The 12562-nt window shown below is 41.2% G+C and overlaps 1 protein-coding gene across 1 annotated transcript; it reads right to left on the bottom strand.

Moving 5' to 3' along the window:
* Positions 1–1231: 1231 nt before the first annotated feature.
* LOC115425276 (NACHT, LRR and PYD domains-containing protein 1-like) lies at positions 1232–11997 on the bottom strand. Its single transcript, XM_030142699.1, has 10 exons — positions 11811–11997; positions 11279–11452; positions 10306–10346; positions 9336–9481; positions 9193–9239; positions 6744–6958; positions 6289–6554; positions 3515–3631; positions 3289–3430; positions 1232–2822 (listed from the first exon to the last, which is right to left on the bottom strand). Exons 1-10 carry the CDS (start codon positions 11927–11929, stop codon positions 2494–2496), a joined length of 1596 nt encoding a protein of 531 aa, XP_029998559.1. The 5' UTR covers positions 11930–11997; the 3' UTR covers positions 1232–2493.
* Between the last annotated feature and the right edge of the window lie 565 nt (positions 11998–12562).

The raw sequence follows: 12562 nt of genomic DNA, 5'->3' as shown, positions 1-12562 counted from the left end.
AAGGTTTCATCTAATTGGATTATTAACAGAGTTTAATATAATTTATTCTTTATGCAGATTGGAGGACTGCATTTTGTCACGTCAGCTGTTCTTCTCTGGCCTCAGCTCTGAAGTCCAGTCACTCTCACATTCACACCTATGAGCAATTTAAATTAACCAGTTAACCTATCAGTGCATGTGTTTGGATGGTAGGAGGGAGGATTTTAAACTTAATTCTAAACGGACATTAGTCCACCTTTAAGCCAGTGAAGAGCTTGTAGCACAGGGGTGATGTGCTCTCTTCTATTAGTTCCTGTTAATAATCTTGCCGCCGTAGTTGAAACCTTTTTAGAGAACTTTTAGGACACGCTGCTTGTAGGGAGTTATAGTATTCTAGTCTAGATGTAACAAACGCATGGATCAATTTTTCAGCATCATTTCTAGACAGAATGTTTCTAATTGTGGCTATGTTACGCAGGTGGAAGAAAGGTGCTCTGCAGGCTTGATTCATATGAGCTTTAAAACCTGAACACATCTGACTGGATTATTAACAGTTTAATCTATAGAATATATTCTTTATTCAGATTGGAGTGCTGCAGTTCATCAGATGTAAGCTGTTCTTCTCTGGCCTCAGCTCTGAAGTCCAGTCCATCCCATCTGATGGAACTTGATCTGAGCAGAATCAACCTGGAGAATTCAGGAGTGAAGCTGTTGTGTGATTTTCAGTCCAGACTGTAAACTTTTGATTCTGAGGCTGGTTCACTGTTGTTTTAACAAAATGGTTAAATGTTTGATTTTTAATCCACAGTCCAATTCCAAAAAACAACTAAAACAGGACTTTGTTTAAAACACAATTACAGAGTACAATACAAATCTTATTAACCCACATTTTATTCACAATAGAACATAGAAGAGAAACATTTAAACTGTTTCAACCATATGTTTGACCCCCTGATCTCTACCTAATCTTATCAGTGGGCAGACTAAGTCATAACCTAAATATAATGTATATATTTGCACATCACTAGCTTCTATGTAGAATGTTTAAAAGTATATATAATTAGAAAAGCACTCAGAGAGCACAGACCTCTGCCAAGGCAGATCAGTTGTCCCCCACCCTGATCACCACCAAAATTTAATCATTTGTTCCTTGTACCTGTATCAACATTTCCTGAAAATTTCATGAAAATACGTCCATAACTTTTTGAGTTCTTGCTAAGAAACAAACAAACAGACAGACAGGCAGACAAACCCCAATGAAAACATAACCTCCGCCATTACACTTGGTGGAGGTAATAATTTATTTCACCTCAGAATACACAAAAGTTCATCGAACCTGGAATTTGCAGATAATGTGATTCATTCCATGTGTTGAATTCTTTTGTGTGTCTGTGATGCAGGACTTTCAGTGACTGCAGGAATCCTGGTAATAACCAAACACAATGATTGTATTCATCAACCACACAGTTAAAGTGGTTCAGTAATGACAGACTGAAATGAGCAGTCGTTTGCCTTTGTTACTGGTTTTATTTCCAACATAAAGGAGGGACCTCAACCTCAACCTGTAGAAATGGAATAAACAATCATGCAGACACCCCTGGATTAAACATGGAGGGTGAATGGAAGTGTGGATTGCTGATAGTGTGTTCCACCAATCAACATTCTTCAACACACAGCCCCACCCCCAAGAATCCCAGGGAATCTGAAAAGTCCCGCCCCCCTAAGGAAAGTTTGGAGTTGAGGAAAGTTTTTTACTGAGTAATTTTGGTGAAAATGCACTGAGGTTTTTCTAAATCCTTGGTAAAGTTAAACATCCTGTGGTGGAAAATGGGATATTTTGTGTCTAACTAATGTCAAAAACAAAAGTCCATTTTGTTTCCGCAGATCGATTTCACATGACGTGGTATTTCATCCACCATGTTCTGAATATACAAAGATTCGAATGAACATCAGGTCAAAAACGTGAAGAAAAATGAAACTTTCAACAAAGTTAACAAAACATCAAGCAAACAAAATAATGTCATAATGTGACTCTTTTGGTAGATTAATATCACTCAGACATTCACTTTTACAGATTTGCTTTGGATTTCAGTTGTGATTTCAGTTCATCCTTTAAAAAAAAGATTTAAAAAATCCCTTTTACCTTTAGTCAAGTCAGGTCTTCTTTTCTAAATATGGAACATGTGGACAAAGCATGACAGCAGAGGAAAATGCTGTGATGCCCTGAACGAAGGGGGTCAAAGCGGTCAAAGGAGTCAAAGCCAGTCAAAGGGGGTCAAAGGGGTCAAAGCCGGTCAAAGGGGGTCAAAGCCGGTCAAAGCTGGTCAAAGCCGGTCAAAGCCGGTCAAAGCCAGTCAAAGCCGGTCAAAGCTGGTCAAAGCCGGTCAAAGGGGGTCAAAGCTGGTCAAAGCCAGTCAAAGGGGTTCAAAGCCAGTCAAAGGGGTTCAAAGCCAGTCAAAGGGGTCAAAGCCAGTCAAAGAGGGGTCAAAGCTGGTCAGAGGGGGTCAATGGGGATCAAAGCCGGTCAGGCTGGCACAGGTTCAAGGTTTGTGAAAGGTGTGGGTCCAGCTCACAGATGTTTTCTATCAGACATGAACAGGCTCCTGGTCCTTTGTGTCGCACCAGGTCGATCACATATCTAGCCCTGTCGGATCGGCCTTTCATTTTAGCTTCTTCACTTTCATTGTCATTTATAAACCTCTGTTGTAAAAGTCTGTCCAGCAGCTGGTTCAGAACCGCCTCCGACACGCGAATGCTAAAGTCTGGCCGAACTGAAGACAACTTGTCCTCTAGAGAGACGTTCTGTTGAGACCTGTGTTGACGGTCTTCACTCACAGCAGGATCTGAAGGATGAACAGAAGAAGATATGAACGAACTCCAGCCTGTGACCGGTTCCACAGCTTAAAAAAATCTACCACATCTTCTGTAGAGCTACATTACTTTGTCATACTTGAGCGTAGAAACATGGTCAAAACTTTAAATTGTTCATCACACATAAGGCTGTATTAGGTCCAATTAGTATCTCCATATCTAGTTCAGTGTTTATGAAATAATAATTTAAGTTTTGCGTTTTCCCAATTTAAATCATAATGTTCAGCCTAAGAGTGGACAGAGGCTCTGGGAAATCTTCAGTTTTCCTTTCATTTCCATCCAGTTTCACCATATTTACCACAGAGTGCATAGATGCATTCGTCCTCTTTCAGACAATGTGACGACCAAAGCCCAGTGACTTACAGAATCTGAACTATGAGGAGTTTCATCCAACTGACCATTAAACCAATAATAAATTAGAATGGGACCATGTCTTACCAGTCAGATGCACATCATGTTGCCAGACCTTTTTGTTTTCTTGGTCTTTCACCGTTAAAGTCACCTCTTCCATGTTCATTGGAAGGCGGATTTCAAACGTTGGGTGATAATTTGGTCCGAAGTTCAGGATAAAATTTGCTCTCTGAAAACCAGTAGTAGTTTGGGCATCATTACAGTAGTTTACTTATTCAGTTAATTATGGGACCGGTTAGTTTCCTCTGCTTACCTCAGGTTGTACTATGTAGGCATTTGGACAGTCCACAGTGTAACTTTGGTTTTTGATGAGTTCACATCCAGAAGGGGCTTCAATGTACTGTTTAGCATTCCACTGTTTTCTTTGGACCTTTAGACACAACACAGCATTTATATTAACATCAGGGTGATTTAAAGACATCTCAATACTCGAGGTTAGTGTGATTCACAATCTAAAAACAACAGCGCCTAGGTCGTAGTCTCTGTTCTTGTTCATCCAAAGGTGTTCGGTGGGTTGAGGTCGGTTTATGGAGGTCAGTCCAGGCTCCACTGCTCTGGAGTCCAGTGGTGGTATTCTTTACAATATTCTGCTCGACTCTTCACATTATGCGTGGTTGTGCAAGGCTCACATTTAGCTGCCTGGCCTTGGAAACCCATGAAGGTTCCATCAGACAGTTTTTATGCTGATATTAATGCCAGAGGAAGTTATATACCTCAGTACTCGCCAACCCAGCTCCACTATAAGGTCATTTATGTTCGCTTTATGTACTTAAATAGGTTTGTCTGTTTCTAACATTGTCATGCGTCACTGCCTTCATACTTCCATGTGTCCAATCCATTGGAATGAATATTTTCAAACAATCCACCAGAGGGCGCTGCTCATAATTACAATACTGACTACATACCACGAAGAAGAGTTTTTTAGAGGAAGAAGAAAGTTAATAATTATAACAAACATGGCAACGACATAGGAGGTTTTACTAATGTGGAAACTCATGTTAATATTCAGAAGGGTAGTTGTCATAAATACTGTATGTCGGTAGTTTTTCACTAACTCACACTATCGCTCTTTGAAAAGTTCCACTAGTTATGGAAATTTTTCTCTCCAAATCTCAACTCTGCCTCCACTGTTCCCGGGGTTACTGCTCTGTATTCTTTGTCTGGGTAAGCACTGGCAAGCTCCTGGAAAACGGACAGAATTAAGTACAGAATGTACACAGGGGATGGACAGAACGCTCCATCCCAGTGGCGATTTCTCATGCATTGCAAGGGAAGCTCAGCTTCCCCTAAAATTATGAAAATTAAATAATCAAATATGTTCGGTTGTGTTGACATTTCATTGACTACAAATGTGTTAGAACATGTTCATCTCACAGACGAGTTTGTTCAGAATCAGCTTTTTCACAAATCAACAAACTCGATGTTGTTCACTTCTCATTCATTCCCATTGCGCTGTTTTCTCATTCAATCTCTGCTCAGTGCATTTGCCCGCAGATGCCCAGCGTCCATGCGCTTCAATGGGACTGAGTGGAACAGTTTTTTTCACTGCCTCAAAACTGGACGGTAATTAGATAAATGCCACGATGTTGCCCCGCCCCCGGACTCTGGGCGTCTCTGGGAGTGAATGGAGCTGTGGGCGGACCTCAGCTGGGCTGGACACCAGGCTTCCACGTGCTGATTGGAGGATCAGTCAAAAGGCTGAATCCCGTTTGATTGACAGCTATTTTGAGATATACTCCTTCACTTGACAGCGTTCAGTTTAATACCGTCGCACATTCTGCTGTGAAATCGAGAGAGAAACCACTACGAAATTACTTGTTCATTTCTTGCACTGTAAATAAAACACACTCATTGTACTTCTTTGTTTCAATTTAACATAATTTCAACGTTTTCTTGTTTACTTGGTATGATAAGGTCACTGACCATTTTCTTAAAAAGGAACGGAGGGCTGAATTTATGTTTAAATAACTTGAAATTTTTTTTTTTATGTAAGCCGACAATGAGCTTCCCCTCTCTGAAAGACGAGCAGCCGCCACTGCTCCATCCGTATCCATCTGCGTCTTTAATGTAGAGCAGGGGTGTCCAATCCTGGTCCTCGAGAGCTACTATCCTGCATGTTTTAGATGTTTCCCTCTTCCAGCACACCTGACAGTCATTATCAGGCTTCTGCAGAGCTTGATGATAGGCTTATCATTTGAATCAGGTGTGTTGGAAGAGGGATACACCTAAAACATGCAGGATAGTAGCTCTCGAGGACCAGGATTGGACACCCCTGACATAGAGTATAAATGAGCCCTTACATCACAGGTGTCAAACCCCGGTCCTCGAGGGCCAGTATCCTGCATGTTTTAGATATTTCCCTCTTCCATCACACCTGGGAGCCATTACATCATTATCAGGCTTCTGCAGAGCATGATGATGAGCTGATCATTAATTGAACCAGGTGTGCTGGAAGAGGGAAATATCTAAAACATGCAGGATACTGGCCCTCGAGGACCGGAGTTTGACACCCCTGCCTTACACGGTCTGTTCACTTTGCAGTAACATCCCTTAAAGTTGATGGCTGAATATCTAATAATGGAGAAATCTCATAAACTGACTTGTGTCAACAGCACTATCCTATTACTGTACCAGACTGGAACTGGGTGAGCTCTTTAGAACCACCTGTTGTGACTGTACGGCTAGGTGTTTGATTTAGTAAACCTGTGGAAACTGGACTGAGTGAAACACCTGAATTCAGTGGGTTAGAGGTGTGGGTCTATACTATGGTCCATACAGCGTAGATCAAATCACATGGAAGAGTCCTGGTCCTGACTGGAGCCAGCTGGTTTGTTACCAGTGGAGTAATGGATGAAGGATATGTTTTAACTTGTTGACCTTGAGGACTATGTGTATGTTTTTACATTTCAGACCATAGTGAACATTGTCTAGTTCTTCAGAAGAACCTCAGATTATAGGAAACCCTTTTTAAACTAGGCTTAGGTCGCAACAGATTAACCCTAATGATGACTTCTGATACATTTTTACCTCGTCCACAGAGATGTTGCGTGGCAGCAGTAACACATTTAGTTTTTGCTTTTTTATTTTTGGGTTTGGTGGTGCGAGGAACAGCAGAACTTGGCCGTGGACTGTTTTTCTGGAAAACCAGTTTGCAAGAAACTGCCAGACAAGGCCAAAGGCAGACATGTGTAGGACATCGATGACCACATGAGTGTCTGTGATCTCCAGCGGATCAATGAAGCTCATTCCATCGTCAGTGATGTGGGCGACGGACAGGCTTCCAGAACTCTGACCTGTAAAAACAGAGACTCCTCCAGAACCAAGATCCAACTGGACAAACTCACAGCATCAAAAATCTGACAAGATGAAAAATGACCTGAACGAACTTCAGTTAACTGCCAATATTCACACTACTGAAAAATGAAAACTCGACCAGTCTAGTTGTTGATTCAATAAAATAGAATGTGTGATAACTTTCTTACCATGCTTTGTCTCACAGTGTGGGAGGTGGAGTTTGCGAACTGCGTTCTCAGGGCACTCGATGCGGAACAGCGGACCTGCAGGCATCCTACCAGCTGACTCCACCAGGACCTCATTCCATTGGTCAATGCTGTACTGCAGCTCTGCCTTCTGATCCACAACAAACACCAGTCCAGTCCAAGTACAATGGAATAAACCTGAACGAGGACACCTGAACCTGTACAACACAGACAAGGTCCATTAATACACAAAGTTTGGACCAGGTAACTTCACCCCCATTCTGATTCCAATCCCAGCCACTGATTCCGGAAATGAATCCTGTGTCTTCCAGAGGCTGATGGAGGTGATGAGGGTCTCAATGTCCAGGTATGGATGTGACACAGGAGAAGTTTGGGGACATCAGGATAGAGTACCTCAGAATCATATGAGGCTATGAAACGTGTGGTTTGGGTTTTTATTCAGGTTTTAAGATACGGTTGATGCATGTAATGGAGGAGCCCCTACTCCATCTCTCTGCCCCGAAAATTTGTTTAATATATGGTCCCCAGTTAAGAACAGATACTTGATTTGGGTTTGTATTCAAGCTTTACCACTTGAAACATAGTTTACTCAATTTAGTCAATAGAAACTTTGAGGTAGAAATGTCTGCATATTTCTACTTGTAGGGGGGTTGTAATTATTCATAGTGGATTTATTGATGACTTTGTGCTCGGGTAGTTGAGATAATGATGAGTTGTCATGTTGTCATGGTTCATTGTACATGTGTTGGTCTCTTTGCAAAAGTGGACCAAATACACACTGAGCAATACTCAGTGGGTATGTGCACAATTTGAGGATTGGTTTTGACGGCCTACATAAAGGCTCAAAAAAGGCCACCATTGTTAGTCCAGTGAACGGCATCATGCCACATCTATCACGTGAACAACGTCTCCGGGCACTGGGTATGGTGGAGGCCGGTTTGAGCTATAGTGATATAGCCAAGCATACGGGCTGTTCCCAACCCACAATCAGAAACCTGGTTGAACGCCACAACACCACAGGCTCTGTTGACGATAGACCGCGTCGCCGCCTGCATCGAAGCAAACGGAGGCCATACCCGGTATTGACGGTTGTGACTTTGTGTTTGACAGGTGCCATTTTCTTTTGTTAAGTTTCTTGTTTTGAAATTATTCTTGAAACTTTAGATTTTTGTTTCTGTATGCCAATATCCTAAACAAATGATTCATATGAAAAAATTCCAGTTTAGGGTTTCAAAATAAAAATTATGTCAAAAAATATGGTCTCAAAGTTTTCATTGACTGTGAGTGTACAATATCATGAAGTACAGTTGTGTGAAATGGTTAACTCTATTTCAGCTTCAAAGTGTGAAGAATCCAGGCTCCTTAATTACGGCAATATGATTTAAGTTTGAAATGGCAACAGAATGTTGAGTTATTTTGATCAGTCAGTCAGTGTAATATGTAGCAGACTAATGAGTTATGTGACAGTAAGGCCTGATCCCATTTCAGCCCTTAACCCTACCCCTCCATTTTGTGCGTCCATGTGAAGTGTCTCGATTCTTGATGAGTCAGAGGGGAAGGGCTAAAGGGGAGGGCTGTTTGGCCCTTGAAACAGAGATTTTTCAGGACCACACTACAAATGGAAAGGTGCAAGAAATTTCCCATAATTCTGTTTGAATCATTGGCAAGATGGAGGTAAATGGCAAAAAAGTGCAGCAGTGTGATGAAAGAAACACACAAATGTACGTATTTTCTTCATGAATAACTTAATCATTTGACTGTCCGTTTAATGCCATTTCAATGTATTATAGACACATTTCTGTGGTTTGCAGTTGATAGCTGCAAAAAGATGTCCAAAGCCCATGGAACAGAGACGGTTACAGCTGCTGACAGCATGGGGAATTCTTTCACAAACAAAGTTGTCACATCTGTTTATGGTGTCATTGATGACTGCTGATGACGTAACAGGTCTGGAAGGGTTGTCTCATTTCATAGAGGAATGTTTCAACCCCTACCCCTTGCAACTCTCTTTCAACGGGTAGTACCAAGTGCAAGGGTCAAGGGATAGGGGTGAAAATGAGAATTGGGATTGGGCCTGACTGTTGGTCTTTCCAAACCTGTGGACCAGAAGTATCGACGCCAACCCTTAAGGCTGGTTTAGTGTTGGTTCTGCTTTGTTTGTTTCATGTTGGTTGAAGTCAGGTGGTCTACATATAAATAGTGAGTAAACCTATTTCCTGCCACATGTCAGTGTCTGTGGATCACTTGGGTTAAACTGAAAGGGTAACTGCTGTGTCTGTTACCTGAAGCAAAGTGTTGTTTTACTCACATTGTCACAGGTTTCCTACTAAATGAAGCCACACTGTTGCATGTTTTGCCACTGGGTTCTGTGTTCTGGTTATAAAGTGATGCTAACTAATAATCTCGCTTCTGTTTTGTAAGATTTTGTTACCTGTATAAAGTGAGTCCAGACTCAGCTGATACTTCAGGTGTGAACTCCTAGAAATAACAAAGGTCCAGTATTAGTTCTGTCCATGTCCTGGTTCATGACTTGACAGTGGTTCGTCCAAATGGTTGACGCTTCTATTGGTGTACCTCCCAGTTAGACGGTCCAGCCTGAACCTCTGTGCAGACAAGCTGCTGCTTCTCTGAATCTTCAGGATTCATGTGAAGGTCTCGGTCCACACAGTCCTTTCCAATGTCCTCAACCTCCTTCAGGTCTGAGTCTGATGTGGACAGATCTGGTAGGTGAAGAGAGCCAGCAGACGTCAAACTCACATGTGGACATTCTTTTAACCCCCAAAAAAAATCACACATCATCATCATCCTCATTTTAATACTGGACAGACTCATCCGTGTCTCTGACGGAAAAGCATCCAATAAAGACAACATAGGAGAAAAGATCCAAAGAATGAGCACATATTAGAAAGAATGAAAAGGTTCAGGATCAAGTCTGGGTTTGGTTTCATTGACATTAAGATGGTTTTAACAAACATCTAACCACTGATTTTATCCAAGTCCGCCATGATTTGATCAGTGTTCAAAAAAATGTTGTTTCGGGCAAATCTTTGTTATAAAATGTTAGCTTACTGCATAATATGTGAACAGTGGTAGAAGATTCAAACATGACACAAAAATGACTCAAATCTGACTCATTGTTTCCACAAGGCTGCAAAGCCAAATCACAGGAATTCATTCATGTGATTTGTTCGGCTCAAGGTAATGATGTAAAGTTCACTTTCATTGTCCCTGCAGAAAAATGTACTATGTACTGTACATTAACCCAAGTACAACATGGAACAGTGGGGATGCCCAGGGACCAACTCCAGGTCTAAACCAGAACCAGAAGGAGAGTTAACCTAGCATACATGTTTTTCATAGTGGAGAAAAACAAATGACCTGAAGAAACGTGCAGAGAATGAGGAGTACACGCATACTCCACAGAGACATGCCCTGGTCCAACCAGGTTTGATATAGACCAGGTCATCGGTGCACCAGACCTCCAAACCAGCACCCTTTAGTCTGTACTCAGTTCAGTTAGATTAGAACCTGTTCCTGTACTCACATTGTTCATGTGCTTCAGCTGTAGTTCTGTTCTGTCCATCTCTGTACAAATAAACACAAATACAACAGTTATCTGGGCAGTTTACACAGTTAACATAAAGACTCTGAAACACCTGACTGTGGCTACAGCGGACTTCAGATATGAAGAAACAGACATGAAACAGGAAGTAGTAACGATTAGTGGTGGAATTATAGACTCAAATATGAGAATCAAACATGAATGAAGTAACATCAGTCACATCAGTTCCCATTTAAGACCTCTGTGGATCAAACATGAGATGATTCTCCATTATTTACTTTCTGTTTGTAACAACAGTTTATCATTGTTAGGTTTATATTGACTGAAAAATTGGTTTTGGTGGAAGCTCATGCTTCACTGAGGGGAGTAGTGCCTCCTGAAAAGACACAGAAATACATTGACTTCCAAGTCATTTCCTGTCTGTATCATGTGGTGTAAAGGTAAAGTTCAAGTGAAAAGCTCTTTCTTTGTGTTAAATCTACCTCTTTCCGTTCCTGTTCCCAGGGTTTTGGGTAAAAGGGTTAAAAGGTAAAAGACACCTCTTTAGGTTCCAGGAGGGATGTTCCAAGTGGGAAGTGGGTAGAGGGCAGTTTTATGGTGGGAATTGTGGATGTCTTTATTGTATTTATTGGGATTTATTTATTACATTAGTCAGTGTGTGTGTGTGTATGTATTTATTAGACTATTTTATAATCATTGTAAGGTTTTATGTGTGTTTGTTTAACTGCAAGTGGAAGCTGCAACTTAGGCATCATATTAACCTGTCACTCTGTGTTTGAAGTGTTTGTGAATCGTTTGATGGTGAACATGGTGGAAAATAAAAAATAACTAATGTGAATCCCCATCTCCTGTCTCTGGATCTCCTTATTCGTTCACCTGGGCCACTCAAGTCAGTTTACACAGCCATGAAATACAGGTTTGAAGTGGTTTGTAAAGGTCTGCGTAGTGATGGTACCTTTTCTCTGAGGGTCCAGGTTCATGATCAGAGTGTAGAGGAGGATCTTTGGACCAGTCTCTCTTCATAGACCCACAGCTGGAGTCTGCAGACTCTGACATGTCCTCTTTCTCCTCAACATCACTCATCGGGATTCCAGTTAATGTGGTCGTCTCACCTTCTGCGTCAGTGAACCTAGAGATGTAATGTGTAAACCGTCATGTTTCTGTGCATGTCCTTGATGTTTTCTGTCACTGTCTTCCATCATGGATTCCCTTTAAACATGATCCACATCACATCCACCTTGAGCCTCATTGACACCTCAGTGAAAGGTGCACTCCTGTTATTAGCCTGTCTTATTAAAAGTTAGCCTTTTTTTCCTTTTACAGCTCAGTGTATGATCTGTGTATTTTCACTCTTTAAACTGTAAAGTTCAAATGAATGAACTGAAGATGATCAGATTGCCTTCAGCATTTATGTAATGGTGTGATGACAAAAACATTAAATTTTGGTAATGATTAAAGTCTATATCAGTAACAGATGGTGAACTAACCTCAGAGACTGTAGTGTACAGTGTGGACTCTGTAATAAATCATCCAGCAGGTAGACTCCTGAATCCTTCAGGTTGTTCCCTCTCAGGTTCAGGTTGATAAGATGGGAAGAGTTGGACATCAGAGCGGAGACCAGAAAAGAACAGCTGATCTCTGACAAATGACACCAACTCAATCTGAATAAAGATTAAATGAATATATTAAATCAAATTTAATGTATATAGCACCAAATTGTAACAAAAGTTATCACATAACACTTTACATTTAGAGCTGGTCTAAACCAGACTCTTGATGATGTGGATTAAATCCATTGACACTCCAGTAAAATGTGTTCAGTTTTTAAATGTGCAGATCAATATAAGAAAATAAGCCATGGAAACACAATGAAGCTGCTTTACAAAACTAAGTACAGAATAATACATGTTAGAGCTAGTTTTCATTCATTAGTGGGTGATTATTCTAGATATCAACAAAATTATCGTAATCTGTTTTCTATTTGTTTTGTATTGTTTTATTTGGGATTATTTTATAGTAACTAAACATCACAGATACCTCAGGTTTCAATTATGTAATATGGATATAGACCATCATACCTCAGCGAGGCCTGATATCAGGGGCGGACTGGCCATTGGGAGTACTGGGGAGTTTTCCTGGTGGACCGCTAGGTCAGTGGGCCAGTGCGGCCAGTGAGAGGGGAAAAATTAGTGCCGTTGCTAATGCCTAGACGACCCACAAAGTTGAGGCCAGTGGCCCA

This window comes from Sphaeramia orbicularis, chromosome 9 (genome assembly GCF_902148855.1).
Source record: "Sphaeramia orbicularis chromosome 9, fSphaOr1.1, whole genome shotgun sequence".
NCBI classification, from domain to species: Eukaryota; Metazoa; Chordata; class Actinopteri; order Kurtiformes; family Apogonidae; genus Sphaeramia; species Sphaeramia orbicularis.
Note: the sequence above shows the minus strand (reverse complement) of the source record. Positions and strands in the feature narration are given on the sequence as shown.

Bases quoted from the DNA above. Each gene is read 5' to 3' on its own strand.
- LOC115425276 (XM_030142699.1), bottom strand. From the start codon at position 11,929: ATGTCCAACTCTTCCCATCTTATCAACCTGAACCTGAGAGGGAACAAC. The intron at 10,347-11,278 runs GTACCATCACTA...TTATTTGTACAG, and splicing joins CCTGGACCCTCAGAGAAAAG to AGATGGACAGAACAGAACTA. The intron at 9,240-9,335 runs GTACACCAATAG...TGTTATTTCTAG, and splicing joins CTGGACCGTCTAACTGGGAG to GAGTTCACACCTGAAGTATC.